Source organism: Sorex araneus, chromosome 5, assembly GCF_027595985.1.
Source record: "Sorex araneus isolate mSorAra2 chromosome 5, mSorAra2.pri, whole genome shotgun sequence".
Classification (NCBI taxonomy): Eukaryota; Metazoa; Chordata; class Mammalia; order Eulipotyphla; family Soricidae; genus Sorex; species Sorex araneus.
Window position 1 is genome coordinate 37,192,976 of NC_073306.1, and position 14,913 is coordinate 37,207,888.

At 44.4% G+C, this 14,913-nt stretch overlaps 1 protein-coding gene across 22 annotated transcripts in view; it reads right to left on the minus strand.

Moving 5' to 3' along the window:
* Positions 1-3,919: 3,919 nt before the first annotated feature.
* The window catches only part of MACF1 (microtubule actin crosslinking factor 1), a 411,553-nt gene continuing 400,559 nt past the window's right edge, over positions 3,920-14,913 (minus strand). For 15 of the 22 annotated variants that reach the window (XM_055137709.1, XM_055137708.1, XM_055137706.1 and 12 more), the window contains 4 exons: positions 10,146-10,357; positions 9,509-9,619; positions 6,883-7,012; positions 3,920-5,485 (listed from right to left, as the gene is read on the minus strand). In XM_055137709.1, the coding sequence (XP_054993684.1) occupies positions 5,229-5,485; positions 6,883-7,012; positions 9,509-9,619; positions 10,146-10,357 (710 nt within the window). In that variant the 3' untranslated portion in view covers positions 3,920-5,228. The remainder of the gene's footprint in view (positions 5,486-6,882; positions 7,013-9,508; positions 9,620-10,145; positions 10,358-14,913) is intronic. The other 7 variants (XM_055137715.1, XM_055137717.1, XM_055137716.1 and 4 more) reach the window with 1 other exon arrangement.

The following is a 14,913-nucleotide window of genomic DNA, read 5'->3' on the forward strand; positions in this document are numbered from 1 at the left end:
GGGCTGAGGGAGCTTCAGGCTGTCTGGGAGGTGCGCGAGCCGCCCTCTAAGTGGCGCCTCCCTGGCCCCGCCCCTGGGGCCGAACCAATGGGGCTATGGGGCGGGGTCAAGGCCTTGGCCAAGACCCTCGACGGGCCCGGATCCGTGTGGCCGCGCCGGAATCAATAGGTACAAGTCGCCAGCTGGGAGTGGGCAGTTCGCTCAGGGTCCTGCCCCTCAGCCGTCCTGACCGTCAGGGTCGTCTTGGGTCTCCCTCCTAGGCACTGGCGCGCGGGATCTGGACCCAGGCCCCAGGGCAGCGGCGCCTGCGCTCTGGGAGCGGGCCCTTGAGCGCCCTCCGCCAGTCCCGGACCCCGGGCTCGGTGCTGCCAGCGGGCTGGCCCGACAGCCGCGCCTCGTGCGCGGCCTAGAAACGCGGCGTGAGTCCCACGTGCCGGGGCCCGCCGGGGTCAGCCAGGCCGGGAGCGTGGTCACATCCCTGCGCGGCCGCAGCCCGGCGTCCTTGTCGGTCCCGGCGGCTCGTCCTGGTCACCCGGCGCCTTCCCCGTTGCCGGCCCCGCGCAGACCGTCCCGGGGCTTCTCCTTCCGGGGAATAGCGCCGTCGCGGCTCTGCGTGCGCACCCGCGGGGCTCCGGCGGCCTCGTGGCGCGCCCAGTGCTGCTCGGGCTGCCCAGGGTCGCGCACAAGCCTCCGGCGCCGCCCACGGGCTCTGGCCCCTTCCCGACACCACCTCACGACAAAGCAGCCAGTCCTCTTGCGATTTTACTTGCCTCCCACCCGGACTTGAGAAGACTCCTCGGGGAGCCGCTCTTGGTTCAGTGTCCTGTACGCCCCCCTCTCGGGTCCTTTCTCCCCCGCATCTCTTTCCTACGGGGAGTGACGCCCGGACGGAGTTGGGACGCTGGAGGAATTGGGCCGGAACTCCTGGACGTCAGGAACGGTATCCGGAGCCGTGTTCCAGAGGAAATGGCTGTGTGAGGCCCTGGAGTGGGGACAGCGTGGTGGAGGCAGGCGACAATGAGCACTCTCCCTGCCAGGCAGGTTCTCTATCAATCCACTAAAGATCACACGCTGCTCTAGAATAAAGACAGTTTATGCCCTTTATGAACAGGTAGAGCACATTGGATGAGAGACTCCTCCAGGCTACCCAGACACACAATGGGCTGGACAGGTGGCCACGTACAGGTGAGCTGTTTGGCAGAGTCTGGGTAAGGGGGAGGCAGGTGGGCAAATGGCCAAGCTGAGGCTGGAGGGGTGGGCAAGGACTGACCACAGGTACTGGCTAGGAAGACTAGACACATGCTCTGGACAGGTATTATGGTGACTCAAAAGGATTCAGGCTCAAACCTCAACATAAATGTGATGTTCTTAAAATTCACATTTCCCATTTAGACATTTAGCTGTCACATAAGTCATTTCCCCCCTTCCCTTTCTCTTGCTGTTGTTGCCACTCAGGGGCAGCAACACACACCCCTCTGGTTGTGATGCTCACTGGGGAGGTCATACATACCCAACTCCGAGCTATCTGGACTCGCAAGTAAGTTCTTTGTTTTTATTTTTAGGCCACACCAGGCAATGCTCAGGGGTTACTCCTGGCTCTATTCAAGAGTTACTCCTGGTGGTGCTCAGGGGACCATATGGGATGCTGGAGGATTGAACCCCCATCAGCTGCGTGCAAGGCAAACGCCCTACCTGCTGTAGCACTACACTAACCCCAAGTTAAATTCTTAAACATGATGCCTTAACCACATGCCTGCCTGCTCTTTCTCAACCGGTTCTGTCCACTCTGCTTATAAACCCAAGACTGCGCTACGGTTTCACCATCAACGTGCCCTAGGCCAGACAGCCTGGCTGCAGAGGGACCCTGATCAGGAGGGAGATGGATCAGAGCCTGCAATGCAGGGGGAGGTCCTGTGAAGAGGGTCATGATCCTTCCACGGTGATGGGTGGAGGTCGAGAAAGCTAATAGGAAGCAGGGTGGGGTGACTGCAGAGCTGTGGAGTGTCCCACTGAGTCAAGGTCTCTCTGAGTCTACTGCCCTGGACCCCAGGGCATCGTTTCCCAGTCCCCATTTGAGTCCATGTCACAATATGCTGGGCCTCAGACCTCGCCTGGAATCTTAGTTCGGTTTTAAGCAATGCTGGTCCCCCAGCCAGACGGGAGCAGTTCATTCTGTCTGCTGGCCTTATTCGGTAACAACAAATCCTTTCAGGTTAGTGGGGAAGGGGAGAGCTCTGTTCTTCATCTGCAGTGCCTGCTCTCCCAGGGGCGACGAACAGAGCCCTGCCAACTGCCTGGAAGTGGATGTTGGGGTGACCCCCTATGAGGAAATTTCCAAAACTAGACAGTGATATTAACCAATAGCTCTACCCAGCCACCTGCAATTCTGCGACTATGGGGAAATAACATCTCTGAGCTGTTTCTCATCTATTGTCAGACGGGGTATGGATAGGAGGCCTGTAATGGAGATTCAGTGGGATTGTAGATAGAACACTTGGTACTGTGACTGACAGAGGACACAGAAGTACTCAATAGATGTTAGTGTTTTTGTGTGTGTGGTTCTGGGAATGGAACATGTGATAACACAGGTAAAGCAAGTGCTGTACTATTGATCTATATCCTCATCCCATGTTACTCTCATTTGGGGCTGCCACACTGATGAACAATAGGTGTAGGATCCAATCTGGGTCTCTTGCTTGCAAAGCATACGCTCCAGCCCTGAGCCATCTCCCTGGCTCACTATTCTTATCGCATCATTCAAGACCCAGGAGCTGACATCCATCCTCTACTATACCAGGCACCAAATCTGCATTACTTGACACCTATATCACAGAACTGACATTAGAACTTTTTCTGGCATCCTTGTATTTTGTAGATGGTCTTGAGTTCAGGTATTATTGAATGAAAATACACTTTCTGCAGATTCATCAACTAGCTTCAAAAGAGGAAAGCCTGAATTGCCTGATAAGAAAACCAAGTGACCATAATCCTGACTGAAAAGATGCTTTTGCTGCCAGGTCTGGAAGGAGCAGATTTGGATGAATTCAGGGAAAATATTGAAACTTTCTTTCAGAATCCATCAGGTTGCATATCCCTTTTAATTCAGGTATCTAGCATCAGAGAGATTTGGCAAATATGCATCCATCCAAATTTCCCTAATCCTAAGGAGTATAGGTTAATGACCAATAATGCAGGTGACTGAGTGTTTCAAGCTCGATTTTCCAATAGCCACTGGAATTAGTTAATACTTGGCCACTCTACCTGCTGGAAAACCACTTAGGGGGCTATAGGAAATAGGAGTGCAGACTTGAATAGTCAGGAATTCGAGTCAATATCTGCTTTTGCCACTTGTTTAATCTGTGTCCTCATACAAAATCCTTTTTAGGGCGTAGTGTCAGGAACTGAATCCAGATTTCATGCATGCAAGGGTAAACACTCTGTGCTGACCTCGTACCAAACCCCTTTCTCCAGCTGTAAAAAAAATAAGCTAGATTTGATCAGCAATTTGCTTCCACCTCTGAAATTCTATCACTTAAGAAAAATTTCTGTGTACCTGAACTGTGGAAAACTGGCTGCTTTTTTTTTTTTTTAAATCCAGGGTCTTTGTAATTTGTTTTGTTTTTCGGTCATACCCTGCAGTGCTCGGGATTTACTTCTGATTCTGCGCTCAGGGACCACTGAGTGCTCAGGAGACCATATAGGGTGCTATGGACCGAACACAGGTTGGCTGGATGCAAGGCAAATGCCTTACCTATTGTACTATTGTGCTGGCGCTGATTTTTCTAATTTTTAATATACAAATTTTACATATTGGTATTTTTTATCACATAACATTAGCTTGATTTTCTTTGTTGCCTTGTTAAATTAACATGCATAAATAAGAAAAAAATTGAGTAACTTATCCATACGGTATTCTGCATTTCTTTTGATATGTATAGTGTATTTTTAAGTACTCAAACACAACCATACACCAGGCAACAAATTATATATAATGGTTAATAAGAAAAATCAGAAAATACAAAATAATTGTTACTGCAAGCAATTTTAATACAAAAGTGTGTCTTGTTTTTAAACAGTTCATTGGTAGAGCTTCAGTTTCTGCCTCAATTAAAACCAATTGAGATAATCACACAGCAACATGGTCGGAGCTGAAGAGGAACAGCAGCTAAAAAACAGGAGCCCCCGAGAGCCCCTCTTCATGGTCACTTGGTCAGTTGACTTTATTACGCACAAAAAAGACGGAAGCAAACGGGACTTGTTAACAAGTGTGCTGGTGAGCTTCTTTAAAGGATGAGCAAGTGTTTGTGTCAGGTCCACATTTTCAGTATAGGCTCGTGGAATTCATTCCTCAGTTTGTGGGAAGTTGATCAACCATTGAAATAAATAGCAAAAAATGCAGATAAACTGTAATTCACGAAACCACCAAGCAGTCTCCCCCTTGCCAAGGATCTGGGTCCCCATGAGCACAGAGTTATTGGTGGCTGGGCTGGATAGGAAGTTATAAAGCAGGACTTTTAAAAACCCCAATGTTCGGACGTTTTCTTAACAGTTACATTTACCCCTGAATTCTAGCAGCTAGTTGTCCTTTAAACACCCAGTACTGAAACAGTATTCAAAGACAGTATTGCAATGAACCCCTTTTGTTATATCATGTGCAAACATTACCTAGATGAGGTTCTCTTTCTTCAGCTAAAACCACACAACATTAAAAACAATGGAAAAAGCAATTAGAGGGTGTTTTCCCCTCAGTTCTTGCTAACTGAAGTGTCTGTGATTTACAAAAAAAGTTCCTTAAAACACTGCAGGAGTCTTTTTTTTTTTTTAATATAATTTATCTTGCTGAGATAGCAAGTCAAGTTTATAAAGAAGATGCATTTAGGAATAATCCTAAAAGATAAAGCAGGTTTACACCCTGCACCGCGCAGAAACCCTATTTAGAGGCTTTTCCCCCCCTTAATACACATTTGCATTTTGACCTTTATCTTCCTCAAATATTTCATTTCTGGACCCCATCCATTACAGGGTTACCAGGAGGCAAATTTTATCTACATAAATATTCACATGAAAATAGTAACTTACAAAAAGAAAAAAAATAAGGCAGCTTCATAACACAATTATTCTTTTACACTTTTAACAATATAACGTCTCCTGTTCAGAATAAATATACACCCAATGTATGGAGCAGGATTCAAAGTGGATAGAGGTTTGGGGGGGGCGCTTATACAGTGTTATCGCTTGGGACCTGGAGTCCTCGGGGAGGCAGTGGTGGTCTTCTTGGACATGGTTGGGATTTTGGAAGGCTTGGTTAGCCCTCTTCTGGAACTGCCCTGGCCCCCTGCAGCGCTGCTTTCTGAAGTGTCTGAACAAGCAGACTGTGTCTCCAACAGGTCAAAGTCAGAGGCATCACTTCCTCGCCGGCTGCTGGCTCGACTCCCGGCACGACTCCCGGCCCGACTCCCAGGGCGACTGGCTGACTTTTTAGGATCTGGAAGTGAAAAATAAAGTAGTAGTCTAACAGCAGAAAATGTGGCCAGAGGCTGCGTTTTGACCCTAATACCACTTCATATGTTGTGTGACCTGGGCAAATTAGAGCTTTTCTAGACCCATCTTTTCAGATGATTCACTGACCCCTATTCTTCTATAATTGGACTTGAGAATCCCACCGTGGGCAGAATTCTCATCAGCTGTGACGGCAGGTGCACCCTCAATGAACCAAACTGGTTGCTCTGTGGCCTTGGCCCTGATGCAGAGCCTGGCAGCAGGGCTAAAGCTTGGGCACAATGGGAGTTGGTGCAAATGATGGAAACAGAGCCAGGACATGAGGCCAAATTCCTAGGCTCCCACAAGGATATTGACAGGTGAACTGACCTGATCCCTCCCCCTGCTTTTCCTAGCTTACTAACAATGCTAGTAAGTGTGGGGGGTCGGAAGATCTAACTAATCGCGGAGTACCACTAGCAGAGTACGACTGGATGGGTTTTAGAGGAAGGTCCTGCTTCAGGAGATCTTTTCTTTCCTTTACATTCTTTCACTTAAAATCTTTCTGACCCAGAAAAGGCCAGCTGGGTTAGGCAGTGGAGGCCTCTGCACTCATAAAGCAAAGTCAGAGCTAGTTGTAGGAGGAAAAAAGTGACGCCAGACTGCAGATCTCTGTCTGGATCTAAGACCTACGCTCAGTATTTGCTTCTTCGGGAGCAGTTGAAGCCTCGCTCACAGGCTGCTGTTTCCTAATTCTCTCTCTCTCTTTTTTTTTCTTTTTGGGCCACATCCAGCGATGCTCAGGGGTTACTCCTGGCTTTTCACTCAGAAATCACTCCTGGTGGTGCTCAGGGGACCATATGGGATGCTGGAATTGAAACCAGGTCGGCCGCATGCAAGGCAAACACCCTATCTGCTGTGCTATAGCTCCAGCCCCTTGCTTTTTCTAATTCTTATTCTTCAATCCTTTTTTGCTCTTAATTCCTCCCTCTTCACTCATTCCTCTTTACTCCTCATCCCAATGCATAGGAAGTGGGACAGGGGCTAGGGATGCAGTTCAGTGGTGAAGATCAAGCCCTGCATGTGTAAGATTTGGGTTTAATCCTTAGACAAATATAAATTCTCTCACACACACACACACACACACACGCTTACACACACACACACGCGAGCGCGTGCGCGCGCGATTTCTCTCTCACGAGTGGGGAGAGGCAGCACCAAGGACTACTGCACATGTTCTGCCTAAAGGAGGCTGGAGTTCCATCCTGGTACATGGCTACTTCAGCACTGTCAGGAGCAACTCCTAGCTCTAAAAGCATCCCAACCACTAAACTGGGAGTAGGGCTTGAGTTCTGTTGGATGTGGCCTCCAAATAAAAGGAGGTGGAGGCAGATCAGTACTTACCTGCCCGATTAGTTTTGGCACCTGTGGAGGCTGGGGAGGAACTATTGCTAGTATCACCAGCAAGGGATGTTCGACTAGAATGAAAGGTTGGTGTTGGTCGTTTCAACTTGCTACCTGTTGATGGAATAACCTTAAAAAAAAAAAAAGATTCACATCATCTCAGTAAATCTGATAGAAATTCAATTTCAAGAGACTAACCTCTTAATCTCTAATTAAAAAGCAAATTAAAAGTCCAAGAAAACAAATATTTATTTTGAAATTGTCCTAGGTCATCAAATTTGACTCTTCTCAAAATATTTTATCTTCTAATTTGAAAGTTGAAAATATTTTCCAATAGCTCTTTACTGATAATTTTTTAGCAAAAATGAGGGAACAAAATGCCCTCAAATAGGAAGACTATACTGATTAGACTAACAAATACTGTATATGAGTAGAGGAAGAAAAATCCAGTTAATCCCAATTATCAAAGTCTAGTGGTCAGAAATTAGATATATAATTTCTAACCCCAAATATTTTAATTATTTTTATTTTCTTGTTTTTGGGCAACACTTGGCAGTGTAATGGCTTACTCTTGGGTCTTACTCAGGGATCACTCTTGGCAAGGCTCGGGGGACCAAATGGGATACCGGGTATTGAACCTGGGTCTGCCACATGAAAGCAAACACCCTACCTGCTGTACTATCTCTTCAGGCCCCCAATATTTAATATGGAATTCTATGTATTTAATATTAAAATATAAATATTACTCTAATCGCTCTCTCTCTCACTTCAGTTGAGATCTTTCATATCCTCAGCACCTAGATTAAAGCTCCTCTGGAAGAGAGGTTCAGTAAAAATTTGAGGGGCTGGAAAGACAGTACAGTGGTTATGGAGCTTGTCTTGCATGTAGCCAACCCCAGTTCAATTCCAGCACTGCATATAGTCCGCTGAGTATCATTCCAGTGATCCCTGAACACAGGGCCAGGAGTAAGCCCTGAGCATGCTGAGTGTGGCCCAAACAACACAACTTGTTGAATCAACAAATGATGTATAGAACCACATCCTAAACTGGAAAAGAGCCAGATACATGTACATTATCATTATTACTGCTACTGACAGGATCTACATTTTCTATTTGAGTATGTGTGTGTCTTTTTCTTTTTTTGTGATAATGGTGGACAACTTAAGTAAAAAAAATTAAAAATATTTTTTTTTGAATTTCACTCATTCTGCTGTACAAGTAAAATTCTTCTTGAAACCAATTGTGTACATTGTTTTCCAGGACCTTTAATATAGTATATAAACAGAAGAGTTAAAAAACCCATTTTAGAGGTTTCTTCTATTTCTTTAAGTTATAAAGAACTTGGACAACGAGACAGAAATTGATTATCATTCAAGCAAAAACCCTCCTGGCCCGCACAGGAGGAAGAGCACCAGTTTCAGAAGCTTTTGATTGTGAGCGTGAGATTGTGAGATTTTGATTGAGATCCCAGGCATACCAGGACAACATAACCTGGCTACAGGACAGCAACCAGTAAGGAAAGATGAAACCAGAGAAATACAAGGTAAAATCTTAAGATTAAAAAAGAAAAACCAAAAACCAGGCTAATAGATCAGAATCCAGAATCCTATGAGAATTGGCATTTCATAATGAAAACATTTAAAATTTTAAAACTTTCATGAAACTGGAGCCACTGAGGAAGAAGAAAGGCAAGATAAGCAGGTTGAATCTTGGGGTTTTAGTGGAGGTAGATCCCCAGATCACGTTCCAAGCCATTAATTTTCTGAATTGGTATTTTAATGTGGAATGGAATGAGTCCCCAAGCAGTAGTTCATTTGCAGGCATTGGCTTCTTGTACCTCCCACTTTCTCTGGCTCAAGTTTTAAATGATTGCAGGCAATGCTATCTTTTGAGGTACAAGAATTCAATGTTGTCCAGCAGAAATTAGAATACAAATTACTGCTATTAGACAAGCTGCTAGTCCATGTTTCATTTCTGAAACACTGCTCTTCCAAAAGTGCTTAGGCAATTTTAATGACTGCACTTGAACATGCTTAATTATTGGTGTGTGTATTTAAATCAAGGCTACAGGAACCCAAGTGCCAGGCCAAGAAATTCAGAAATGAAAATCTGAAGCCCATTATAGTGGTCACCAATAATGTGCTGAAGTATGCAGCACCCACACCTCATCCCAACTACCCTGGAGCTGAGGCTCAGACAGAGCAAGCCATTTTTCTGTTCTAAGCAAAGATGGAATACCACTGAACATGCATCATAGTTGAATTTCAAGTGTTCATAACTCGTCTGCTATCTGATGTTTGGAGACTCTAAGAGGCCTGGTTATAAACAGTCTCAATAAACAAATAACCAGGAATGATCGGTGTTTATCATCCTAAACAAATATCATCTTAAAGATGGTTAAACAATTCAGTTTTGGGGTTAGTTCTCTTACATGTCTCCAATTTTGGTGAATTCGAGTTAGAAACCCCTGAAAAACATCTGATTAGCTGAGTCAGCTGTGAGAGCAAGCACCATAAAGATAGAAAAGAACAGGGATTCGTGTCTGGAGAAGTAGCTGGTCAAGTTCTCGGCAAGAGCAAGGGCCTTGTCTTGACTCTGTCCTTAATGAGCAAAGTCATACTCTACCTCGGGGCTGGGCAGCTGGAGGTCAGGATAGTGGCTGTCCCTGACAGGGGTGCCAGCTTTACTGTTTACCAACCAGGGTTTGTCATAACAGCGAGAGAACTGAAGTGGAGTCTGTGAAATGGAAATCCAAAGGGAAGGGCAGGAACAATTGAAAATGGAACAACAGAAAGGGAGCAAATTGGGAACATAAAAAAATAAATAGAAGACACTAAATTTTAAAGAAACAGAAAACAAAATAAAATGTGTATCAGTCCAACAGGATGAAAGAGACCACATGAGAAGGTGATAGCATTCTTCATATATGACCCACTGTAGCAACAAGCTTATCTGTTAGCTCCAGCTGCACAATTAGTGCCTGGATTTTCAAAGCTCCTCACTTTGGATGAGCTCAAACTGGCAATATGTGGAAATAAGCACTTCTGACTTAATGACCTGAATACACAGTTTAATAAATATCCTCTGCAATGACCATAAAGGTCCTGAATGTGTTTACTATCAGGACCTGGCTGTGTGTTCTAGGCAGAGCCTGGTCTGTCTTCGTGGTCGTTTCCTCACAGGAGTCTCTTAGCAAATACCCTGAAAAGAAAGTTGCAAAGATGGAAACAAGAAAGAAGAATTAATAGATATGAATACAAACCTTGGTGCCACTGGCTGGGGTGGCTGGAGAAGATGGCATGGATGTACAGCTGTGGTTGCTCTGACTAGCGCTTGAGCTGGAGCGTGTAGGGGAAGCTGCCCGGGAAGATGGCTTGGACCTTCGACCCCGTGAACGGAAAGGGGTCATTGCCTGGGATGCTCCCTCTGGTAGGATGAATTTCTCTCTGAGTTCGATGTTAGTTCTACCTCGTGCTATAAAGACAATAAACATACACAAGATATCAATCTAACATATACTTATATTTAAAAGTCATATAATTGCTTGACTCCATGATAACAGTTACATAGTTATGCTTAGTGCTATTTGCACATTGTTTTAAAGGGGATGAATTCATGATTTAATCAGCCTTGGCATGATTCTTACCCATAGCAGACACATTAACTAGTAAGTACCTGAGTGTGCTACAGAAAGAATAAGAACCACCTGCTTCTGTTTTGTATGGTTTCTCCTGAACAGTGTCCCTGGGGTAATTACGGCAACAGTCACAAATTTGAGGGGTTAATTAGAACCTACGTTTTTCCTCTCGTGACTCATAAGTCTTTGGGCTCAACTTTAACAGGATATATATGGTAATGAAATAGTGGAGAAAAAACCCATAGTTGAAATCAACATTGTTCAACTCCTTTATATGAATTCAGATGTTAATAACCATAAAGAAAAGGGTTCAGGGAACTCTCAAGTCAGTAAAATGATCAGGGTGGAATGAAGAAGTAGTAAACATTGTGGGAGGGGTGGAAAGGGGCAAGAAGGGGGAGCAGAGGGAAAGAGGAGGAGAGTGTGAGTGCTCACGCTCAAGACTGTGCAAAACACTTGCTAATCAGCAGCTGTGAAGTAAAAATCTGAAAGCTACCTGTAAGTAGGAGATCATTAGGGTGGAAGGAAACTGAAAGCAGTACTGAATGTCAGTTCTGTCCTGGGGCCTTCTGATGCAATCAGACCACAACCTAACATCTGGATTTAACATGGCCAACACATGTTAAATGTGAAAGATACTAACTTAAAAGAAAGAATTCCTCTGGTCATCTTCCTATAATACTTGACACTGAAAAATATTAGCTTGCAATAACCTTACTTCCTCAGTCATCCTAAATTGTTCATTTCTGAATGCAGTATATTATTACTATCATTATTTTAATTTCAGCACTAGGAATTAAATCTAGGGTCTCACACATACAAAACAAGTGCTCTATAACTGAGCTACATTCCTAGCCCTACTAGACAGACCTAAACAAACAGGGCTTCTTCTGGTGAATCCTGGTAAAAGGGAACCTTACAAATATTTACATTCTATTATTTCCTTCCCCTTCAGGCTCCCCAGCAATGTTGGTGACACCACGGTTACACCTGGTGTTGCCTGAGAGGCTATGGGGTACAAGGGGTTGAATCTAGGCCTTGTGCATGCCAGGCACGTATTCTAGCCCTCTGAGTTATGTTCCTGGCCCTAATCATTTTCATTTTGGCATCTGGGTCACACATGTGCTCAGGGCTTATGCCTGGCTGAGCTCAGGGATCATTCCTGGCAGTGTTCAGGGGACTTATGTGGCTACAAGGCACTGTGTATACTATTAGTGTATGTGTGTGTATGCAAAAATACTCTGGGAGCATTCCTCTATGCTCTATATGTCTTGCTTGACTTCAATAAGCTGCAAAGTATTTTAAATTTCATAGATGTCCAATTAATTCAACTATTCATCATGTATTTTTTATTTTATTTTATTTTTTTTTTTGCTTTTTGGGTCACACCTGGCGATGCACAGGGGTTACTCCTGGCTCTGCACTCAGGAATTACTCCTGGCGGTGCTCAGGGGACCATATGGGATGCTGGGAATTGAACCCGGGTCGGCCGCGTGCAAGGCAAACGCCCTACCCGCTGTGCTATTGCTCCAACCCCCATCATGTATTTTTAATTTGCTTGAAAAAAATATTTTTTTATGAGGACCAAATGTACAGGGCTTAGGGGCTAATATGAGGTACCAGATATTGAACAAGAGTCAGCCATATGCAAGACAAGTTCCTTATCCCCTTACAATCTCTCTAGTCCCATTCAAAACTAAATACAATGATGTGTTAAACTACTTGTTAAATTTTTTTTTGTGTGTGTGGAGGTTACAACCAGCAGTCCTCAATGCTTACTCCAGGTTTGGCACTCAGGAATCACTCCTGGAGTGCTGTGGGGGGACCATAGGTGATGCTGGGGATTGAATCTGGGTTGGCCATGTGGCAAATGCTCTGTCTGCTGTACTATTTCACCGGCCCTCTTGTAAAAACATTTTTGTGCACATCTAAGATGGTACTGGGACATTTCCTCAGGACAAAAAATTTTGGGGAGAGAAAGAATGCACAAAGTTTTTGACGAATGTCAACTACTGTCCAAAATCATACCAACATATACTTTCAAAATAATGTACAAGTATACTCACTTACTTCATCCTGGCTAATGCTCAGTGGGTTAAGAGGTAGAGCCCAAGAGGCCAGGGAGATGTGGGGCATATATTCTGCTGAGTTCTGCCATAGTGATCCCTGAGCATAGAGTCAAGTGTACACGATGAATGAACACTGCTGGGTGTGCCCTCCCCCACCCAAACAAAAATTAAATCAAAAGTCTTTAACTACGCAATTTTCTAGATTTTTTTCCTTTCTAGGAGTGCTCTGGGCTTACTCCTGGTGACATTTAGCTCTGCAGTGCTGGGAACCCGAAAAGGGAGCACATGCATTACCCAAGGCTAAAACTCTCTAGTATTTTGTAAATTCTTCAATATAATATTCTCTATGGTCCAGAGAGTAAAAAAAAAAAAAAAATGAATGAATAAAACAATCTACCCCAGTGGTGCTTTGATAAGTCATAGTAATCTTCAAATACCTTACAGTGTCAGGGAACTTTTTCTTTACAATGTTCATACTTTTCCAAGTCACTCATTATTACATCTACCCCAGCCTCCACGTATTCATCTCCTAGCACAGTTTTTGATCTGACTGATTGAAAGTGGATTACCCTGTCTGCCCCTAGACTGCTGGGGAGTTCCTGACTCTGCAATCAATGGAATGAGATGATTACTGGGGCTCTGGGCGGGCACTTCTGAAAAGGCACAGAGGAAAGCCTTACCTTGTTTGCTCCAGGAATGCTGGAAAAGGCTATGTTCCATAGAAAATAGTTCTTGGATAGCCCTCCCAATTCTTTGGGTTTCCAATTTTTAAATATTAAGATAAAAACAAAGCAAGCAGTACTCTCCTTGGCCAGCAGCATAATATCATTGAAAATAAGAGCACGTAGAGCAGGCAGCAGACAGGCAACCAGGTATTCCAAACTGTCACATGCACTATCTCTTCTATTTTTTTTTTTCCATAGAGGCTATGCCCAACAGTGCTGGGGAGAAAGAGAGGGCAGGGTGACCCCCAGAGATGCTCAGTCTGGCAGTGTGGAGCTGATAAGTGCCCAGGCTGGCAATGTTCAGGAGGGCCATGCAGTGCCAAGATCAGACTCAGGGTCAGCACATGCTAGGCATGTGCTCTACCATCTCCACCACCTGAGTTAGATCTCCCAATTATATCTTCTAAATCCTGTACAACAAGAAAGTTAAGACCCTTATTAACTGATTTAGAAAGGAAAATGGCTTTTTGTGGGGGCTTGTCAGGGCACACCCGGCAGTGCTCAGGACCTACTGGCTCTCTACTTTGGGATCATTCCTGGAAGAGGTCAGGAAACCATATGGGGTGCTGGAGATGGAGCCAGGTCAGTCACATGCTGGAAAATGACTTAGTGATTATCTATAATTTATCATTCTTCACTTATTTTATGTTCCAGGGCCACACCCTGTGGTGTCTGGGGGACCTTGTGGTACCAGAAATTGAACCTGGGGCATCTGGGTACAAGGCATGCACTACATCTTTGAACCAGCTCCCTGGCCCCTATTCCTTGATTATAATGAAAAAGGACTTTTAAATCAAGAATACTGGTTTATAATAAAAACTTTAAGTCAAGGGGCCGGAGCGATAGCACAGCGGGTAGGGTGTTTGCCTTGCACGCGGCCGACCCGGGTTCGATCCCAGGCATCCCATATGGTCCCCCAAGCACCGCCAGGAGTAATTCCTGAGTGCAAAGCCAGGAGTAACCCCTGAGCATCGCTGGGTGTGACCCAAAAAGAAAAAAGAAAAAAAAAAACTTTAAGTCAATTAAACCCTTTCAAGTTTTATCAGAATAGGTAATCTCTAAATTGACTCTATCTCTCTATCTGGATCAAAGCTAGCACCTCACAGAAGCAGCTAAGTGTCCTACCGCTAAACCACATCTCTAGTTAAAAATGAACTATTTTCTATTTGTATTTTTTGTTTTCTTTTTGTCCACACCCAGTGAGGCTCAGGGTTTACTCCTGGCTCTGTGCTCATGATCTCTCTTGACTGATTCAGGGGACTATGTAGGGTGCCGAGGATTAAACCTGGGTCAACCATGTGGAGGCACCACAAGTGCCCTACCTGCTATACTACTGCTCTGCTCCCAAATTAACTCTTTTTTTAAAGATAGAACTCCTGATGAAAACTATTACTATGGTTTATTACAGTACATTCGGAATGAGTTGAAATCAGAGGAACTATTTATGGACATATCTGAATTAATGTGAGAAATGTACCCCTTTAGTCTGTCCTCTAAATGCTTAGACTATGAGTATAAATCACTTCCAAATAAGTTATGTAACTGTACTATAAACATTTCTGCTAGATTTATAAATAAATCTTAATAATTGAGTTATGC